Source organism: Lagopus leucura, unplaced genomic scaffold (genome assembly GCF_019238085.1).
Source record: "Lagopus leucura isolate 7727_CA_CO unplaced genomic scaffold, USGS_WTPT01 Super-Scaffold_100018, whole genome shotgun sequence".
NCBI lineage: Eukaryota > Metazoa > Chordata > Aves > Galliformes > Phasianidae > Lagopus > Lagopus leucura.
In genome coordinates this window covers 9440774-9463776 of record NW_024962272.1, presented here as the reverse complement: position 1 = coordinate 9463776, position 23003 = coordinate 9440774, and the positions used below count along the sequence as shown (strand labels likewise).

The window sequence follows — 23003 nt, the reverse complement described above, 5'->3', positions numbered from 1 at the left end:
CACATCTTAGAACTGTGTAAAGAAATATAGAAACTGAAAAGCATGCTCATCCTGATGTTATTTTTGATGCGGTAACTAAGCCTATTAAGGAATTTAAATTTGCAACCTTTCAGTCTATATTACATTTTAAAGAATGAAAATTGAAGATTAATCTTAAGCATTTTATTTTCCTATCACTATGATTTTCAAAAAAATCTGAGTTTTGTTTAAGTTTTAAAGATAATATTTTTTCATTTGAAGAGGTGAAAAGGATTTCACAAACAGAACTATAAAAAATTTCCATATTCATGGAAATACTTAAGTCTTTTCTGGATGACAAGTTGAGTGGTGTGTTGATACATGGGAGGAAAGGAACGCCATCCTGAGCAAACAGGACTGAAAGATGGGACCCTATGAACTTCATGAAGTTCAGCAAGGCCAAGTGCAAAGTGCTGCACCTGGGTCAGATAGACCACAGACACAAATACAGACGGAGTGCTCAGTGGGGAGACAGCAGCCTCGAGGAGCAGAACTTGGGAGTACTGGTGGATGAAACACTGAAAAGAAGCCAGCAGTATACACTTAGAACTCAGAAAGCCAATCATGTCCTGGACTGCCTCAAAAGAGGGGTGGCCAGTAGGGCAAGGGAAGTGATAACAACCCCGTGCTCTGCCTTTTCGAGGCCTCACTTGGAGTACTACATCCAGCACAAAACATGGACCTGCTAGAGCTCTTCCAGAAAAAGGCCATGTGTATGAGCAGAGGGCTGGAGCATCTCTCCTGTGAAAATTGGTTGACAAGTTATTCAACTAGAAGAAGAAATGGCTCTGGGGAGATGCTATTGCAGCCTTCCAGTATCCAGAGGCCTACAGGAAAGCTGGAGAGGGACTCTTTCTCAGAGAAAGTAGCGATGACAGTTTTAAACTAAAAAACAGTAGGTTTATATCAGATTATGTTGGAGGAAATTCTTCACTTAAAGGATGATGAGGCACTAGAACAGTTTGCCTAGAGAATCTGCAGATGCCCCATCCCTGGATGTGTTCAAGGCCAGGTTGGATGGGGTTTTGAACAACCTGGTCTGATGGAAGGTGTTCTTGTCCATTAGCAGTGGGAGTTGGAACTAGATGGACTTTAAGATCTCTTCCAACCCAAACTATTCAACGAGTCTATACTTCTGTTCAGCTGTGAATGAGCAATTCTGGGCAGAAAAAGAAGTTAATAAAATGAAATAGAAGCAAAACCATAAAAAGTCCTCTGGGTACAGAAATTTTGGTTAAACTTCCCATGGTTGTGTTACCTTCATGAAATATATTTAAACTAACACGTGCCTGTTTAGACATAAAACTTATTTTACTTATTGTGCTTGAGCAATTCAACAATATATTTCTTCAATTTCCCCCTGCATACTACCACAGTTTCTTTAGTCTCCCTTCATTACTTCATTGTTTTTCTTCTCAGTGGTCATTGTCAAACAGTAATAAACTGCAATGGAGTGATAGGGAGAACTGACACTCCAGCTGAGAGGAGGATTGATGATGTGTGGGAAGTAGTAATGGAGAGGTATTCGGACTTCTCACATTCTTGTTATATTGCTCTAAAAGCATTTCAATAACTGTTCTGATAATGATATGAAATACAGCAGAGCTCTCTGGAGACAGATTTTGCCAGTGTCCTTAAATGTATTTACCTGCTAACTCCCTAAAATTTCTTACAAAGTCAATTACTTGCATGAGTATTTTGCTTTACTAAGCTTTATACAGTATAAGTATAAGCAGCATACAGTACCAGTAAAAGCATGACTCTGTAGCTCCACACTGATCACCATATAACCAAGAGAAAGGAAGGAGGTAGTATGTTGTTGCATGGTTAATATTTATGGTACTGAGCTTTATGAGAGATATTTTTAATATTATGTACCACAGGAAGTACTCTGTCTCTGTCATTAGTTTAGTTTTTCAATAATTGCTCTTCATAGCTTATCTGCTTGGTAGCTGAGCATGTATTATTCACACTTGGAGCAGGAGAGGGCAGGGACCTAGGTCTATATACTGAAAAGTCTTGGAAATTTAAATAACAGCGAAAGTTTCCAGTGTTGCTGCAAAGAGTTAGCATGTTCCATTAACCATGTTCCAGTTCTCCCTTGAGCCAACAGTTTCATGCTTTTTAAACAGATGTTTCCCAGATCCTAGATTTACTCATCTTTGAATCAGCTAATCTACTGCTGCACTCAAAATAATGCTCAGACATTCAAGTTCAAAGCTTTAGAATAATTTCCATCCAGTCCCATATAAAGATAGGAATTATCTGTACTTGCTTATTACAGAAATTTGAAAAGGTCTGAAATTTTAAAAAGGTGTATATATTTAGGGATAGGGATATTGAGGTGTTTGGGATTTTGAAAAGCGAGAGCTGTATCACTGTAATATTACAAACTAGTAGAGAAATGTATACATAAGTTATAAAAATGAGCGTGAGTTCTCTGACACAAGACACAAGGTCTGACTCCTGACCCCCTGTTAAAGCAATCAAACTTCAATTAAGAAATCATGGAAAACAAAACAACAAAAGAAAGGTAGAAGGAAAAACAAAAGCTTTTGCTTTAAAAGTTAATTGTAGTTTAGACTTGATGACTTAGCAATGCTGTTGAAAAATAGCTTTTTTCAGTTTCTCTTTTTTTTCTTGCAGAATTACATCATTACCTCTGGGTAGTTTTAAAGGACACAGAAGATGATGTATTTCAGTTGACAATGAATACAGCTAGTTGATACGTCAGGAAGTAGTGACTGTCAGGTCACGACACAACGAAACTGTATTTTTAGATTTATGTAAAATAAGCTTTTCTTCTTTCCTTTAGAATCCTCCTTTCTTTTCCCCTGTGCTGACCACTCGCACATACTAACATACTAACCTTCCACTTTCACATAATAACAAATCCAGGAGATAGACTTTGATATCAACCTACCATTCGGATGCCATTCTCAAAGGCCTGACGTGCTAGAGAAGCAGGTCCGTCTACAGTTTTGCCGTCGTCATCAGGCCCCCAGCTAGCACTGTAGATGTGGATGTGCTGGGGATTAAGGCTCAGAGACTTTGCTTCTACCATGTCTGTGACATCTCCATCCAGCATCCTGACACCTTCAGGATGAAAAATACAATCAACATGACAACCAAACACAAAAAGATTCTTTTTTCTTTTTTCACAGATAATGACTGTGTGGGGCACTGGATTAAGATTTCTAATGTAGAAAACAGAATCTCTTTGGATATGTGTTTCTCCAACAACAAAATTTTCCATATGAAAATACTGTGAGGGAGTAGTATTATGGTCTTTGAGCTTTGAGAACTGTTTTCAAGGCATTTAGCCACCATATAACCTTTGAACTTTAACAAGTTTCTATTCTGAAACAAATTAAAAAATAACTTGAATATTGTTATTGAAATGTTTGTTTATTTCATTTGAAGACAGTATATGCTTCTCACTCTTCTTTCATCCTGCAGTGAAACTGCAGAACTTAATTGAAGACATTCACAGTCCTAAGAATGCTGACAAATATAGAAACAGGATATCCACTGTCAGGTAAACATGGGAATATTCCTTCACTGTATCAGATGGCCAGGAATAAGGCAAAGGGAAAGCTTGTATGTACAGATAATCATGTAGCAGCATGGCAACTACAGGAAGCCACTAGCAAATACTATTTACTACACACTTCTGAAGTGAATGGCATCATGGTACTTTAAGATCACTAGACTAAGTAAGGTAAGTTTAAATTTGGAAGCTGAAAAGATCCTTCAGGTTTTTCTTTTGACTAAGATTTTGATCGAAGTTAAATTCTGTCTGAGAAAACCACCAGTATCAGTTTTAACCTACACAGGAAAGAGGACCTTCGTACAGTTAGTGTAATGTTTGATCAAAGGGATATTAAATATTGCATCATAATTAGTATGTAACCGTAGAGAGTAATGATCACTTCCAAAATTAAACGGTTTGAGGCTTATTTCCCTTTAAAAGTCCACTGCTATTTATAAGCCAAATTTACATATTTTAATTACAGACACATTGCACTTTGCTCATGAGTTCAGACTGCAGTAACTTGAGTGTTTACAAAGACCCTGACTTTCAATTAACAAAAAAGTATAGAGGCTGCTTTGTTGATAGAGGGTCTTTTTTTTCTTCATTCTAATTGACTCAAAAATGAAAAGTGATCATATTTCTAAGTTCACACAAAAGCTGCCTATGTTTTGTGAGATAATAAACTTATCCAAACAGTGATCTCACTATGAACTTTACTGCATAAAAAAGCCATTAAAACAACTTTGGGAATCTCAGGTTTTATTTTAATTCCTAAGCATAATCTTAGAAAACTAATGATGGTTGGAAGCTACGTTCTCATTTCTTGCAAGCATATTCAAAATAAAGAGACAATGAAAGGAACAATGCATTTAAAAGAAAGAAGATAAAGCTTCCCTTTATGTTTCTGTGACTGTGTAGCAAACCTAAGTCATACAGCGTTTACCCACTGAACAATAATATCAGACACTGCCATGGCATCTAAGTAATTCACACCAGGTTTTTCAGTTGATGGTGAAATGGTCAAATCTAAAACAAGATGGACAAGGCTGTGCCTTAGGTGCAGCTCTGTTCTGCCCACGACTGGCAGACATGCTTCAAGTGTAACTTTGATCAAGGATATCTCAGTGGCTTTTTACAAAGCACAAAACAACACACTCCTTTCTTTCCCTCTCTCTCTCCCCTTCTTTTATTTATTTATTTATTTTTTTCCAAATGTCTGGAAGAGTTAATTTTGCTGATCACAGAACCTCCAAACTCCATTTGGCATGTGGTGATAGCACAACAAAAGCTGTCCAGAAGGCAATTAGCAGACTGTGTTTCCAGACTGTTCCACCTAAGACTTTGGAGCTCTGTAAACTTTTTCCAATATCTACAGTAAGTGCCAAAATGTAAGTGGCATTTTAGTCAGAGCAAACTTTCAGCAAATCACAGGAAACATGCAAAACTAAGCTGAAAGAAGGTTTTCTTTTAAAATGTTTGTCTTTAATCAGCATCTGACTTAAGCTTAAAGAAACAGCTGAACTAATTCCTCGTCAGCTGAAGACAATCTACATCTGTTGTGCCATAACTCAGTGTAACTGTTTTCCTGTCAGGACTCCAGCCCCGCCAAGTAACTAAGCACCCAAATCCCCGCAGAGGCTTTGCAACTTCCACAACCAATCTGCAGCAATAACAACAGCCTAACCATCCTTTCCTATGCAAAGTTTCACAAACTCCTTAGGTGGTAACTTGCTATATATGACTTCCATGGAGGGTCACACATTAAAGAAACTACCCCTTTTTTGCATGGCATTGTGTTTTAATAAAAGGGGCCTGTATCTGAGCTAAGCACAAACTACAGGCGTATTGCTTAATTTTTTTTACAAGAAATATCCCACGAGCTATAAAAGAAATGAAGGTCCAGATTGCATTTTTTACTGATCTTTATATCTGCAGATTAAGTCTTGATTCAAAGTATTGCAGAAGGCTTGGACTTTTTGAAGAACTTGTGGTTAGAGGCTTTTACATATGTGAAAATGATCGCAGAATATGACCATATTTAGAAGAAAAGTGGTGGATCTACTTGTTAACAATCTTCCATCACAACGATCACTAATCGGATTTGCTCAAAGAATCACAGAATGGCCCAAGTAGGAAGGGACCTTAAGGATCATGAATCTCCAACCCACTGCCACATGCAGGGCCACCAACCTCCACATTTAATACTAGACCAGGTTGCCCAGGGCTCCATCCAACCTGGCCTTGAAAACCTCCAGGGATGGGTCATCCAGAATCTCTCTGGGCAGTCTGTTCCAGCACCTCACCACTCTCACAGTAAAGAAACCTGACATCCAACCCATATCTCCCCTCCCTCAAAGCCATTTCCCCTTGTCCTGCAGTTATCCACTCTTTCAAAGAGTAGACTCCCCTCCTTTATGTAGGCTCCCTTTAGGTACTGAAAGGCTGCAGTGAGGTCACCCTGCAGCCCTCTTTTCTCCAGGCTGAACAATCCCAGCTCCCTCAGCCTGTCATCGTAGGAGAGGTGCTCCAGCCCCCTGATCATCTCTGCGGCTCTCCCCTGGACCTTCTCCAACAGCTCTCAGTCTGCTCAGCTGACGGTATTTGATGCAATGTTGGTGGGAAGGATTTATTTTTCCTTTTGCTTTATTTCCTTGCTATCCCTAATGTGTACAGAGATATAGCAACTCCCACTTTGATTTAAAGTAAAGAATACTCATCTCATGCCATGAGAAATCTCATGGCAGAGAAAATTCAACACCACTGTTGGCAGCTGTTCCTCTTAATAAGGAAAGTGTAAGTGCTTTACCTTCACTCTACTTTTTCTCCAAAATAGCGAAAGGATGGTCTTTAAATCTGTGGGAAATAAGTGGGCTGAATACTAGTTCAGTATAATATGATTCAACGTTTTTACACTATATCTGGCCTGTGGAGAGGGAACACAACCACTGCATACTCACATGTGTAGGTTATGGCTTTTCTGAGTGAAGGGAGGGAGCCATGCCAAATACAGGTCAGCAGCGAAATTCCTACATAAGAGCACCTAGTAGAAGGGAAAATAACAACCCCCTTTTCCAATATCTCTGAGCTCTCTTTGGTCTCTCACTTTCTGTGGATTGTCTGTTGAGGTCCTATTTTCAAATACCAATAATGTTAAGAGGTGGTACATGGTCATGCTGCCACTCTAGTATTTTCCAGCTCTCTTTAAATAATGGTGATGCTGATGGTCCACCAGAGTTAGTGTGCTGAATAGAGAGGATAATTATTTACTTAAACTAGAACAGTGAAAATTCTTGAAAGCTGTTATATTCTTAGAACAAAATAAATAAACACATTATGCAAAAGGCACACATATGCTGCCTTTGCTTTTAACGTAAATTGTGTCCATACTATGTCCATCTGAATCAGTTTTCACATTATATTTAGAAAAAAACAGTGATTCTGCTAGTATGCCTGTTGTTCTGTTGTGTTTTGTTTTTGTTTTTTTTCTTCAAAAATATTGCTACTGCAGATTCCTGGTGCCAAATAAATAATAACCTATTAGGAAGCTATTGTTAATAATGAAGAGCTTCACAAGCACACGCCTAGGCTTTTACACGTCATATCAATATCCAACCGGGAAATGAAAATTTAATTCCAGAAGTCACCTTTTATTTATATCATTGCAATAACTCTTTTCAGATGCTAGTTTGAAGCAGTAAATTTGTTCATAGCTGCTGGAACATGATCAAATGCCCTGCCCACATGAGACAATCTGTTCATCTGCCACAAGCTCACTTGGCCAGCTCAAATATTTTAAAGCCTTCTGACACAGGAATTTTGTGCAGGCAGTCTCTTTGCCTGAAGTAAAATTGTTTATCTGCATCACTCTAGCCTTATGATGGAACAGATACTGTCTTGAAGCTAGTAGGAAAACAGAACTATCTCTCTGCTTTGGCTAATTTGAAACATAGTTGTGTTCACATTTGATTTGGATCAAACTTGTACTGATCCAGTAGGGAAAAAATACAGTAGTGTTAGTTGTGGAAACAGCCCCAGTCCTGCCTGCTCATATTTTTGAACCATCTTCTGTGATATATATGTGTAAATATATTTCTGTTTTCATAAATAGGTTTCATTTTAGAACAGAAAACTGGCAGCTAATGAATTTGAGCTACAGATATTTTACTGAATGCCAACATACCAATCCCATAATTCCATCAAAAATGGAACAAGGTAAAACTTCAGTTGAAGCATTAAAATGTGGCACAGGCAGGCTACAGCTTAGAAGAAATGTAGTTGACATCTTTACAGTCATTTCCAAGACCAACTGCCAAAAGTCTTGAGCTGCTATTGGCTAAGAACTGATAGAAATCACCTGGAGCCTCTTGGCTGAACAGAGCATGGACACATTACTGAATCTCATACTTTAGGCAATAGTCCAATCACATCCAGGGATTAAAAGATACTCTTCAATCATGGCCAAACAACACAACAAAGTTTTCACAGTGTTTTTCTTGAGATCGATACGCAAGGCAATATTCCTTATGTTTACATTTACTTCTGATTTCTCCAAGCTCATTACTTACAGCTCTGGATCTCTAAGAAAATGCAGATGGTGTAGTTCTGGGTTCTTTGTTTTCACTGAACATCTCACTTTCTATGTTACTGTGTTTACTGACAGGCAGTGTTCCCAGGAGCACTGGAGAAGTGTCACTGAAGGACAAACTCCTTCAGTACTGGTCTTCAACCATCACTCTACTACTGAGTTAACACAGCAATTACCTGTATAAACCTCTTCCTCTTGTTGAGAAAGATGAGAATGTAGCATTAAGCACAAATGTCTCTTTGATTTCTTTTTTTGTGGTGGGAGACTGTTTCACATACCTCCAATCTTGGCATTAAAGGCGATTCCCACTGTGCAGTGTGAGTTGTTTGCAGTGGCTGCCACTTCTCCAGCACAACGGGTTCCATGCCTAGAGTCAGACAAACATTTTTTCAAGTAAGCACAGACTGCTGGGATTTACAGGCATCGGCGTTGCTTATCCTCAGGTGCTAAAGGCACAACTATCCACAATGTCCTGCACTATTTAAAGCCCCACAGTAGTTTATACCCACATTGAACATATTTTAACATCATTATCACTGTTAACTTAATCTGTTCATGGCAGGCTTCCTAGCTACTGGAAACACATGTAACAAAGGCATACAAAGACGATACATGATCCCACCAACAGAAGGAAGACTTGGGCATCAATTCTTGATTTTGAAGCAGTTCCTAGGTTATGCACAAATTGCTGTACTGCATTCTCCCATAATATCCGCATGTTGCTAGCATACACATCTCCATTCAGTGAGTACCCTAGGCAGCCACAAGACCTGCCACATTTCGCATGAAGATGAGACTGTGCTCTGCTGTATACTGCTGTTCACAGGCATGCCTACAACTGGCTGCGAGTCAGGTATAATCAAAGCTGCTGTAAAGGCATGTCATAGTCATGTCTTGGGCTAACCCTACAAACCTGCTGCCTTTCCAGGAGCAGAAAAAACAGCTGGAGTCTAGTTTCACATCAGCATTATGGCCTGTGCCTGGGATTTGGGCTGCAAATGTATGATCTTGAGAAGCAGCTGAAAGAGAATGCAAAATCTCCAGTAGTTGCTTAAACTCTTCTGTGCAGTACAAGGCCAGAATAGGATGCCTCACCTAGCCCTGATCCATGCCCTCTACAGCTGTAATCACTGTGGTAGGAAAGCTGTCCCTGGTTCCTGTGATTCTTGTCCGCAATACAAGCTTCCCACAGTGATTTCCATCAGTAAATTTTGCCCTCATCCTTGTGCAGCTATGCAGCTCCACTGCAGAAATGTGACATAACTAACAAGAAGCAGACAGGGAAATTCATATTGTTGCCGTAGAGAAGAGCTATGGAGTTTCAATCCAGAAAGGAAAAGAGATCCAAAGTTGATGAGATGAAGATAGAAAGACAATGTGGGGCTTGGCTAGCCACAAAGAAAGAACTTAAAAATTGAAGGCTAAAAGTAGATAATGAACATGGCGAGCAGTTTAGGTGAGGTCAGTTGTGTACACAAGCACTCTTCCACTGGTGATGGCTGACAGACTGCTTACATAGACATCTGGAGAACACGGGTGTTTTTGAACTAAGGTTGACGCCCACATTACAGACAAGAATCACAGTTGCCTTCTCTTGGTACAAGTTGTTTTGGATAAAGTCACTCCTTATTTCCATACTATTAGTCCAATTTTTTCCCCTTAACCTTCTGAGACACTTTGATGAGAAATGTTACAACAACATGTAATGTAAAACATGAACAACAACATGACTAGGAAAAAAAGAGGAAAAACACAAGGAATAAAGTGATTGGAGTTAACCTGTTAGAATTTTGAATGAGACAATTAAATTTATCAGGTAAGTTAGAAATATGTTCCCTGAAAAAGGAACATTACTAACAAAACCAAAGTGATGATATGGATGCTGATGAACTCTAAAACTGGATTAAAGTTTCACAGTTACATATGTAGCTTCTTGAATCACTTCCTATTATCTGTTCACAGTTCATCATTCAATTGCCAAACTTGATCAGAGATTTTTTCAAGACTTAATTTTAAGTTTACCTTTCATAGGAAGCTGAATTTTCAAGCCAAATTTTCTTAATTTGGAGAAAACTAGTCTAGTTGAAATCGATACAGCAATACCCTTTTATTGAATTACTTTCCAAAGCCTGAAGTGTATCGTTCAGAAATCACAAAGCATAGATTACTACAGCCTTTAAAACTACACATAACACCCCAGTGCATGAATTTCAGTAATAAACCATTTCCTGCATGGTGAAATACATATGGATGAGGTGCAGCTTCCCAGAGGGAGACTGTGTTGGTGAGAAACCCCTCCTAGGTACACAACTTAAAAAGAGCATCAGATGAGAGTGAACAAGGTTTTTTCAGCAGAGAAAAGAAACAGATAAAATCCACATCTGGAAGACTAAGGTTGCCCGAAAAAGAATGGAAGAAACATCTGCAGTTTTTCTGGAGTTCACAGCACCTAAGCACCAAAGGTTAGGGTTCCACCAGATCAGCAACCGGACCCCAGGATCAATGTTATGTTTATACACAGCAAACAGACGATGTGTAGTGAGGGGCTGCATGGGATTCAATGCAACCTGAAACTGTACCCCAAATTCTACCTGAAATGGAAGTAGCTGCATGCCAGATGTACTTCTAGTATCAGTAAGAAACAGCCAAAAGTGACATGGAGGTATGATAACGTGTACTCACTGAATTGAAGAACACTATGAAATCTCATGTGAATTTCAGATACAAAAAGTAAAAAAAAAAAAAAAGCCTATTCTAGATCTTTGGACAGTTTTGTGATATGCAGGTTAAATTAACTTTGCTGAATATTTCACTAATCTTCCTGCATTGGAAAATCCTTTTTATCATCTTTAGTGCAGTAATGTCATAAATTTATTTTGTTAGCAGATTTTTATGTTAGACTGTTGCTTCTCTGCCAAGATTATTGCTAATTGCATTCCACATTTATATGGGAAATGACAAAATTAAAAGTTGTTTTATTCATTTCAAGGTCATATGTATAAAACTGCACATCTCACAATCAGCTTCTCACTGTGAGAATTAATCATATATGCAACTCAATTTGTTTTAATATGTTATCTTTTATGGGTCCTTTAAGTAATATTTCAATTATGTTGTGAAAGGAAAGACTTCATAAAATCTTGCATATAAAACATAATGTTCTTTCTACACTGCTTTTCATTTTCTCTGTCCTACATTTTTCTTGATGTCTACAGTTTCAAAGAGACTCTGAATCCTGCAAGTGAAATTAGAAATGCCTCCTCGTTAATCACTACTATGATTACTAACTATTTAAACAAATATGATGAAATTGATGCTTGAGATTGATTAGGTTTGCTTTTGAGCTATGAGAACTTCCATGGAGAATGAAATCCTCAAAATTCCAAATTACAGTTTATGGAGACGTATTATAGGACTCCACTACTAATAGGAGGAAAAGCATGTAAGGTGCTTTCAAACTAACATTTTTTGTGAATGAATATATTTCAAAACACAACAATCTCCTATATTGGTAGGATGCTTGCATCACACCAACTTGTTTAAAAAAGATAGTGCAGTCCTAGAACAAAGCATGACTGCCTTTCTACAAAGGCCTATCTTGACAAACTTCAAGGGTCAATGCTTCATTCCACTGTATCCCTTGCCAGCATATACTGGTGGGAAGTAAGTTCCCAGACTACTAAATAGCACTTTGAAGAGACACTCAGCTAAAAGGCACAGCACTTGTCCTTCATGTTCATGTCAATGTGATACAGTATTACAGAACAGAAACACAAAAGAATGTTTGGCTATGAGATATTGAGCTTATCCACGAATGGGTCCTCTACCTCACGTCTGAAAGAAAGAAAAGGAATGGAAAGAAGAAAAGCTTTCTTTTGTTGCGATTCAGAAGGAAAGACACACAGAAAAAATTGCCGTTCAAAATGATATTCAAAGTTTTGGGCTCGAGATGCTACCAGGTAAAAGAAAGATGTCATATCCATTATCTTAAAATAGTTGTATTTAGACACTTATGAAATTGGCTAACAATTTCTACCATAAAATTTATTTCTCATACGATTCTGATTACCTTCAACTACTGCAGCTAATTTTTTCATTCAGACAACTATGCAAACCTTTTTTAGGAATGTATTTATTTTCATTTTTGTCCATGTGATAGAAAGAACACACACACACACACACACACACACACACAAAGAGAAAATGGAATTCAGATTGATTTTCATCTCTCTGTATAAAGTTCATCAGCCTGTCACTAACAACAAGCCAGTAAGTTGACAAAGACCTACGTTAGAAGACCTTAGTAAAGATGAATTCTCTGCCTTATGGTGCCTTTGTCATTAGAGGGATAAATTCAAACAAATTGTCAAAGAAATATGCCTCTTGTCTAAATGTATGCCACCTTTTGTGTGCATGAAAAGTGCTTGAGCACCTGGACAGTAAAGGATCTTTTGATGGCTCCCTGAAAATAAGATAAGCAAGAGAAACGTAAGAGCTGCACTCTGTTCTGTTATACAATGTGCCTTTTTTCAGTAATAGGTTTTACTAGATTTTCTCTAGAACAGGAACGGGTCAATACTTTAGGCAAGGGATGGAAAGGGATAGAAACGTGCATGTTCTGTGTTTAACTATCACTCTCCATCGCAGCAACAAATAATTTAAACATATGGCATCTATCTTTGAATGATCAGTCTTGATGTGACTTTCAGAAGAGGAGGAAGGTATAAGGAACCAGGTAAGATTAAAGTTAATTGCTTCAGAGCTTGCCTCTGAACATTTGGAGTAAGAAAATATTCAGTTAAGGAAGAAAGCTGCCAGTATTTTTAAAATCCCCTTCCACATAAATTGGCTCTGCTTTTCAGAGTCTCCATCTCTGACAACTATTCACTGAACCCAGCAAACACTTTGAACACACACTTCTTTGCAGTATTTTATTCTTTGGAACTCACCAAGTATTTCTGAACACAAAAAGCTCAGGAGACCGGAGGATTTAAAGCCCTACAGCTTTTCATGACACTAACATTACAGTCCAACCCACTTCAACCTGTCACCACAGAGTCTTTTCAGACTAGGAACTTAAGGAAAAAGAGTTTCAGAGTATTTCAATGCAAGCCCATCACAAATGTCTCTGGTCATACCAGTAATTTTCTGAGGTTTTCTAAGAGATACTCAGCACAGAAATGAGCTTGTGTAAAGAACAAAGAAAACAGAAGCTTGTTTGTTTGTTTTCATCGGGGGAAATACTGACAGAAAACTTCACATCCTTTGCAAATTCTGTACTGCACACATTGTGAGTGGATATCAAATAACTGTAAAAAGATAGAAAAGATAGTCTAAAAGTTCACATAAAGTTACATTCATGTTAATAGGCTAAGCTTGAACAGCTGCTCCTTCCTCAACAAAACCACATAATAAACACATTAAGTTATGCATAAAAACAATGCATTGATATAAGGGTAAAGAAAAAAAAAGAGTGTTTACTACAAATTACAGTAGAATCCCAGTGCTGGAAAATGTAACGTGAACTAATCTGGATTTCCATGAACCACTAACTAGTCAGTTACTTTCTCTTCTACCTAACAAAATTACAAATTTTACATTGAATATATTTTACAGAAAACTAAAAATTACAGATTTAAATGAGCTTTATAGGTTCTGCTTTATCCAAATCCAAAATTTTGATCAGCAAAGTTCTGATTCTGTTGCCACAGAGAGATACTGCTGCTATTAGTCAGGGGACAAACCTGAAAAACTAGTTTACACATGGTAACAGGGGCTGAAAATTAACTACCACTGCCTATCAGTATGAACTACATAACTGCCACCATTGTTTCATTTATCCAAGTATGGTTCACCTGTATCATTCTGAAATCCAAACATCCACAGTTACATTTGCATCACTGACAAGTGAATAACAAATGTTAAATAGTTTTTCAAACCTCTGTGTGGAAGAAGAATGGAATTTTAGACAGCTATTCTTATGTGGAAGAAAATAAATCAGTTGTCATTTGTTTTTTCAAAAACTCTTCCTCACCTGAAGTTTGAAGTGTTCTCAAATATCTCTCTTATACTGGAATATATTTGTAAGTAGGTAACTGTGATATCTGAGGCACTTCAGTGTAATAACTGCTGGGGAAAATATGTACTTTAACAGCAATCATCAGAAATGCATTTTGTCAGAAATGAATTTCACTGCATTCTTGAATAATGCCTTATGTAATGCAGAAAGAATTACATCTTAGACCTGTTCACATGTAAATGGTCTTTAATCTGGAGGATGAAAAAAATTTTCTAAACTGGCCCTAGGTTGGGATGTTATTCTTGCAGTATCTGAAAAATGGCATTCAAAGGAATTCACAGAAGTTGAAAGTATAGGTGCAAGGGAAAAAAAATGTTGCCTTTAAAACACAATCTGCTCCTAATGAAAAATAATAAGAATAAAGCTATTTCATGAAGGGGAGATATCTGGAAATTAACAGTGGAGAAAGAAATGACAGAGTAAATATGAAAAACAAGTTACACAAATCTTCAATGTGAGATATCAGGAGAAATGCCAAGGACTTGGGTGTTGCATAGCACAGACAGGATCCTGTTTGTGAGCATCAAGTAGTGTTGTAATGTGGTTACAGCACAGGACTGAAAGCTGGCTTGAGTCAGGTTCCCCAAGGCTAATGACTTTTTGCATGATTATGGGAAGTTACTTAAAGAATAACTTGAAAACAACTCATCTGTTCCTCACAAAAAATATCAACAGTGACAGCATTAAAACAACCACATGGAACACTTCACATCCCAGACATTTTAAATTTAACAGTATGGGTAACAGTGATCCTGCCATGCCATTCCTTATAAATTCATTTTCTATTAGTAGCAGGCAGCTAATTTGTCGCAAGTATGAAGTTCTGATGCAAACACAGCAAAGGAACGTGGTCCCACAAAATAACCACTTGGCAGTTTGTTTGTGTGAGTGTGTAAATTAATTGCAATGTTTAAAACAAATTGGACTTTTCCTGTGTTTTCTACCAAAGAGAAAACAATGAATAATAGGACTGAGGGAACTATTGTATCATGATATGGAATGAAAAATAGGCAAACAAAATCAGCAACTAATCTATTTAGCCATGTAAGTAGTTTTATGTATTCTATATATATTAATACACACACACACTTACAGATGGTATTCTAGCCCAGGGTTAAAATTTTAATTCAGATAGCTTTCTGCAGGGAAAAAGGTGTTGGTGGATAGAAACAAAATAGCTTAAAAGATACCAAACAGCAAAACAGGTGAATTGTGTTGTTTTTTGTTTTTGTTTTTTTTTTAAACAGCCTCTCATATTCCTTCTAAAGTCAGGAAAACCAATTATTTTTCATTAAACCAAATCACAAGTATAAACACTTCAGTTACTACGCAGTGGAATTAAAGCTGTTTAATTAAAGCACAGCACTTTGGCCAACGCTATCTTAGAAGAAGCTTGCTATATCTAATCAAAAGGACAATTACGTTTGCTTTGGAAAGAGAATAATTATGAGGCAGTTTTTACTTCCAGATGTTTCCCCTGACACATAAGCAAAATAATCCTTTTTTCGCCTAATTCAAGTTGTTGAAGATGCTGTATGAGAGATGGAAAGTCACAGAATGAGGAAGACATTCCCCATGCAATTTTATCTTCTTAAGCATCTGAGGTTGATTGAGCCCTCTTTGTGTGCAGCCCAAGGAACAGAGGAGCGTATACACTTAGAAGGAGCTATGTATCTGTCTATACTTCTCACATCCTTAAATTGAGACATGATAGTTTCATCTGTTCTCTCAAGACATACAGGGAAGAGGACAAATGAAAGCCCAAATTCAAATCTCATACATATGGAACCTGGTGAACAAAAATGGTAAAGGAACAACTGTATTATAAATCTTAACGCGGAAAAAAGATGTGCAAAACCGTTTTTTTTACAATAAGAATTCTTGTAATCACCTTACAAAAATGGCCAATGTAGTTATTTTTTACACTTGGACATTGTGGCTCAATATAGTAATTAAACTGGTCCTCCCATGTCTGAAACAGTGTCAGGGAACAGAACAGATAATCAGTTAAACCACAGATCATAACTCTGCATCATCCCAATAACTTTGGCTTTTAGTAATGGTTAGATAACATTCTACTCTCGCATAAAGAAAGGAATCTTTGTGATTTTGCTAAAAATACAAAATGGAATTAAGGAATCATAGAATCACCAAGACTGGAAAAGACCTCCAAGATCACCTAGCCCAACTGTCCAACTGCCACCAGTATTTTCTCACTAAACTAAACTACGTGCTTTAGTACAACATCTAAGCATTTCCTGAACACCCCCAGGGCTGGTGACTCCACCTCCCTGGGCAGCCCATTCCTGTGTCTGACCACTCTTGGGGGAAGAAATTTCTCCTAAGCTACTCCCAGTATCATCTCCTTCTTGGTTCAGATACAATCTTGCTCACAGATATTGTCGGCAGATGACAACAGTAAATAATTTACATAAGATCATTCAGTGTTTCAGGTATCTCTGGTGGAAGACCACTTTTCCTCCACAATGTTGAAACAGCTTGTTTCTTTTGGAAGAAGCAAGAATGCATGCAGGTCTGTGGCTGCCTCTTCATGCTTCCTATGTGAGGCTGAGCAGGGCTGGCACACACAGGTAATCTATGAAGGAGCAGCTCACAGCAGCTTCTAAAGATACATCTCATTTTTCAGTTCCACTTCAGCATATGGATAATGCAAGCAGCATATCAAATGAAACTGAAGATAATTTTCTTTCTCGGAAAAGTGCTAATATCCAGCCACAACTAAAGTGCCTATTGTTTGCCACCAAATTACCTGCTTCAACATGACTACTCTGCTGAGAAACTGCACTTTTGAACCTTCACTATCTGAACACAAGCATGCTGGATTTATGCGTGACTATGGCGGATTATTTGTCCCTTACTTCAGTTGTTTCTACAGTCTTATGATTTGGAAACTTATGAAATGTATTTGAAATGCAAAGCATTGGACGCATTACGCTTTCATATCAGTGTGACTCTAATTCTGAGACAGAGCAGATAGATGGTAGATAAGGAAGTGCTAGAAAGCTGAGGGCAAGGATACAGGACAAACATGGAACACACGGTCTTCATGCCTCCTCTGTCTTACATCGAACTGCCTCTCAGAGAAGCACCTGTAAGATGATGAATCCCTGAGTTTAGTTGTAGAGAATAATACCTGGGGAGCAAACAAACTGCCTACAGAAAAATAAGATAAATCCTGAAGAAGAAAGCTGCAGAGGAATTAAAATCTCTAACAGTTTGTATTCTCATTCCACAGACAATGCACTGTCCTCTAAAATAAAGCTTTATTCAAGTTGAAGCCTGTAAAAGCTGGCTTAAGCCAAAGCAACACTAACTGTGTATCTAAACTAAACAGATGACTAGAAAATAACCTTGGGAAGTGCCTCACAGGCACTTTCTCTCTTTCCACTTCTTATTTCTGTGCAAAAGACTGTGATATCCATGCAAAAAAATTAACTTACAACATGATGATAATCTTGGAATTTTCAAAGCCAGCGTACTACACAGGCACGTGATTGCAAATGCAAAAATCCCTACATAATCAAGCAAACAAGCAAAATTGAAAACATCCCTACCTCATCATAAAAAGTGACCAGAAAGAAATGTGTATCAATAGGAAACTTCAGAAAGCTACTAGATATGTTTCTAGATGTTGTTATCACTTCTTCATCAACACATATTCTACTAAAAAGCTGCACTGATTTAAGTGCAAAGATTTTAAATTAAACATGGTTAAACAAACAAGTAAAAATTTTTGCTGCTATATTCCTTTAGGATTTTAAAAGATGTGTTAATTACAAGAATCAAAAATTCAAATTAACATAAATGTATTTAACAGATGAAATTTCTAAACAACTCCTTATTTTTATCATGCAACTACATGGCTAATGAGCATAGTGTAAAGTTCTGTTAGTGTTTTTTTAGTTTAGAATCAATCTTAATTTGGGAATAAGGCCTCAGATTGCAAAGAAAGTTAGTGTAATTCCCAATATTACTTCACACAAATTAGAAACTCTTGGTATGCCTTATGAATGCTTCCTATTTACCAAAACTGTGGGTTTATTTATTAAGCTTCATTAATGAACTGCTACTAATTTTTATGGTTATATGGCTTCATAAAGTTGACAACATATTTATAATTTTCAATGGTTTTAAAATGCTTTAGAGTAAGAACTGGAATACTGACACAACAACTATTTTCGGTAAATCCATTTGTATCATAGAATCATAGAATCACAGAATGGTTTGGCTTGGAGTTTGGTTTGCCAGTATGAGACTGTAAGAAATACCTCTACTAGAAGAACCACAGCTTAATAATTACAATTTTCAGATTGAAATGTCAATTTGATATCATTCCCTTAGCTTCCTCTAAGCAAAACACTGTGCTGCATCTGTAAATAATGCAAAATTAAAAGCTGGGAATATCTCAGTCTTTCTACATAACTTAGCAAACTCTGTAAAGCCAGTCAGAGGCAGGAGTGCTTTGCTTCACCTCTGTATTGAGCAGAAATCCACCCTGTTATTTAAAAGAATTTACACTGCAACCAAATGATGCACAGAGATACCTAGAACATGGCATTTTGATCATGCTGTGGTAGTATACTGTTCTCTCATTGTTGCAGCGTTCATTTTTTTTTCCTTAAATTATCTGCATTTCAGACAATTACATGTTCATGTCTATATGTGCAAAGAAGGATATATGAAAGAGATACTGAGGGACTTCCAAGGAAATTTTTGTGCTCATTAGGAAGATTACTTTCTATTTCTAAATGAGAATGTTCTGTTACTTTGTAGATCTCTATTTTAAAAATCTAGGCAGAACAATGCATGTAGGGGTACAGGTAAAAATATCTTCCATTAAAACATCAGCAAAGTGGGTTGACCCCAACAGGCAGCTAAGCCCTTTTTCTGGTTCCTTCCTTACTCCCCCACACTGGGATGCAGAAGAGAAACAGAAGGGTCAAAGCATGAAAACTTTTGAGTTGAAATAAAGATGGCTTAATAGAGAGAGAGAAAAAAGTGATAAAAAGGAAATTGCTCACCACATCCCACGTGTAGACAGATGTCTAGTTCACAGTCTGAGCAGCAGCAAGTTTGGAAAAATACTCCCTTTCCACCCATTTTATTGCTGAGCACAATATTGCATGTCATGGACTAACCATTTGGTCATCTGGGGTCAGTGATCCTGACTCTGCCCTCTTTCAGTTCCTTGCTCAAAGAGCAGTCATAAATATGACACTGATGATACATAATGATGACACTGAACAGGCAGTGCTCAGCAACAACTGAAACACAGGTGAGTTATCAACACCATTTTGGTCACGGATCTAAAGCACAATACAATACGAGCTGCTGTGGAGAAAATTAACTCTGACCCATCCAGATCCTGTACAATCTGGTGTAACTATGAAAAACAAGACATAAATATGAGATAGCAAACACTTTCTCAGGACTACTACATTCCAAGACTGCCATGTCTAAAACAAAGTAATGCTAATGCCTATTTATCACCTTATATTTGAGCTGTGAGCCTTTTGTGTTATACATACTTAATGCCCTTAGATATTTTACATTCTGTTCCATATGTTCTGCTTCACAAGATCTTGTATGATCACAGAATCATAGAATTATAGAATGGTTTGGGTTAGAAGAGACCTTTAAGATCACCTAGTTTCATCCCCCCGCTATAGCGAGAGGTACCTCCTTCTACAATAGGTTGCTCAGAGCCCCACCAGCCTGGCCTTGAACGCCTCCAGTGAGGGGGCATCCACAACCTCTGTGGGCAACCTGCTCCAGTGCCTCATCACCCTCACAGTAAAGAATTTCTTCTGAATCTAGTCTGAATCTACCCTCTCCCAGTTTAAAGCCATTTCCCCTTGCTCTGTTGTTACATGCCTTTATAAACAGTCCCTCCCCAGCTTTCCTGTAGGCCCTCTTCAAGTGCTAGAAGGATGCTTTTCTAAGCTGAAGAGCCCCAATTCTCTCAGTCTGTTCTCACAGGGAGGGTGCTCCAGCTCTCTGATCATCTTTGTGGCCCTCCTCTGGACTTGCTCCAACAATTCTATGTTCTTGTGCTGGGGCTTCCGAACTGGACACAATACTCCAGGTAGGTCTCTCAGGAGCAGAGTAGAGGGGCAGAATCACCTCCCTCAACAGCTAGGCTATGAATCTGTGGATGCAACCCAGGATATGACTGGCCTTCTAGGCTGCAAGTGCATGTTGCTGGCTCATGCTGAATCTTTCATTAGCCAACACTCCTAAATCCTTCTCCTTAGAGCCACTCTCAAGCCATTCACCAGCCAGCCTGTATCTGTGTCTGGGATTACTCTGACCCAGGTGCAGGACCTTGCCTTTGGCCATCTTGAACTTCACGACATTGGCATGGGCCCACCTCTCCAGCCTGTCCAGGTCCCTCTGGATGGCATCCCTTCCCTCTAGAGTGTCAATTGCATCACTCAGCTTGGTGTCATCTGATAACTTGCTGAGGGTGCATTTTATCCTACTGTAATCAGCCACTGTATCAGTCACTGTTTAATCTAACTCATTATTTTCATCCTTCTGAGATCCCATCTGGAGTATTTTGTTCAGCTCTGAGGCCTGCAGCATAAGGACCCAGACATATTCAAGTGAGTTCAAGACAAAGATGCTCAGAGGGCTGAGAACCTCTTCTGTGAAAACACAGCCTGGAGAAGAGAAGATTCTGAGATCTCATTGCAGCCTTCCAGTACCTAAATAATATAAAAATATAATAAATAAAAAAATAGGACCTACAGGAGTACTGGAAAGGATCTGTATTGCTGGAGTGTACAAGGGGTAATTACTTTAAACTGAAAGTGGCTATGTTTAGATTAGAAATTAGGAAGAAATCTTCTACTCGGGGGGTGGTGAGGCACTAGAACATGTTGCCCAGAGAAGCTGGATACCCCATCCCTGGAGGTGTTCAAGGCAGGGTCATATGGAACAAACTAATTTAGTGGATGGAGATCTTCTTCATGGGGGCAAGTGGGTTGGACTAAGCGGTCTTTAAGATTCCTTCGTTGGAATTGGTTGCTAAAATATTCCGTGATTCTATTATTCTATGGCTCAATTGATAGGTAAATAGCAGCTGTATATATATCAAGTACTTGATATATCTCCTTTTACCTAAAATCCTCTACAGTAAGCCCTATAATTTCTGTGTAATCAGAAATGAAATGGAAAAATTACAAGCTTCTAAAAATATGTAGCAGCTGAAATCTTTCTACTGAAAGCACAGATAAGCAGAACTAAAGCACATCATACCGATACAAAAAAGCAGATCTATACTTTCACGTCTAGATGTGCTTCGCAGCAAAAGCAGTCCACTGTACCAAACCGAAACAGGGACAATACTTGTGGTGGGAAAGGTGTATTTGTTGCTTCATACAAGGAAGACATTGACAGCTGTGAAAATCCTTGGGTTGTATTTTCACAGAGGAGTGGCAATACAGTGAAAGGCAGGCAGACCATGGATAGCTCTTTAGCCATTACCTACTCTGCATACTCCACTGGTAGCAGCGTATGACTGCTTTTGCAGTGTGGCAACGCTTTGAACAAAGAAATATTTTATAACTCCAAATCTTCACCAAGTTCTAGCTTAAAAAAATATTACCTACCTGTTTTGAATACTACAATTTCAATGAGACATGCACTGTGCTTAATCCTAAATTCCATCTAGAGTGAAATAGAAGTAGCTATTCTGTAAAGATGCCTTTATGAGAGCACAAGAGCTCTTTGCCCCCCAGCACAGGAAAACAGGCAGACGAGACAGGAAACCTGAATGGCTGCCCAAAGACCTGGTGAAACTGGCAGATAAGAGGAACATGTACAAGAAGTGGAGGCAGGCACATGTGGCCTGGGAAGAATAGAGGACTACTGTCCAGATATGCGGAGATGCAATTCAGAAAATCAAGGTGCAGGTGGAACTGCATTTGGTGAGGAATGTGTAAAATAACAAGAAGGGATTCTAGAGTTATACTGTTCAAAAGAGTAAGGCCAGAGAGACCACACCCCCTCTGGTAAAATGGAAGGGAAAATTGCCTACAACAGACAGAGAAAAGGCTAAAGTACTACATACGTCCCTTGGCAGCCAGGTTTCTTGTGTCTCTCACATCCCTGAACCTCTCATTCCTGAACATCTAGGCGAGGGTTGGAGGAGCAAAATCCCTCCCATTGTAAGAGAAGAGCAAGTCTGAGCCTGCCCAGCGAGACTGGATGAGTGCAAGTCTATGGGGCCCAATGACATAAATCCCAGGGCCCTGAAGGAACTGACTGGAGCCACTCTCCACCATATTTGAAAATACATGGCTGTCAAGTAAAGTCCTCAGTGACTGGAAAAAGAGAAACACTGATCCCATTTTCAAGAAGAGGAGAAAGGAAGACCCAGGGAACTACAGGCCAGTGAGCTTCACCTCTGTACCTGGGAAGATCATGGAGCAGACTGTCCTAGAAGACACGCTGAGACAAGGAGGTGAGACAAGGAGGTGATCTGAGGCAGCCAGAACAACTTCACCAAAGGCAGATTGTGCCTAATCAGTCTGGTGGTGATCTTCTATGATGGAGTGATGGCATTGGTGGACAAAGGAAGTGCAACTGATGTTGTCTATGTGGACTTGCAGGGCCTCTGACATGATCCCACACCACATCCTTATCTCTAGAGTGGAGAAGATATGGATTTAAAAGGTGGACTGTTCAGTGGATAAAGAATTGGGTGGAAGGTCACAGCCAGAGGGCTGCAGTCAATGGCTCCCCAGGTGGAGGCCAGTGAC

The 23003-nt window shown here is 38.6% G+C and overlaps 1 protein-coding gene across 5 annotated transcripts in view; it reads right to left on the bottom strand.

Annotated features, from left to right (window-relative positions):
* PCSK5 (proprotein convertase subtilisin/kexin type 5) overlaps window positions 1-23003 on the bottom strand; it is a 267838-nt gene that overhangs the window by 157449 nt on the left and 87386 nt on the right. For all 5 annotated transcript variants that reach the window (XM_042877361.1, XM_042877362.1, XM_042877366.1 and 2 more), the window contains exons 6-7: window positions 8417-8505; window positions 2942-3114 (exon numbers count right to left, since the gene is read on the bottom strand). In XM_042877361.1, the coding sequence (XP_042733295.1) occupies window positions 2942-3114; window positions 8417-8505 (262 nt within the window). The remainder of the gene's footprint in view (window positions 1-2941; window positions 3115-8416; window positions 8506-23003) is intronic.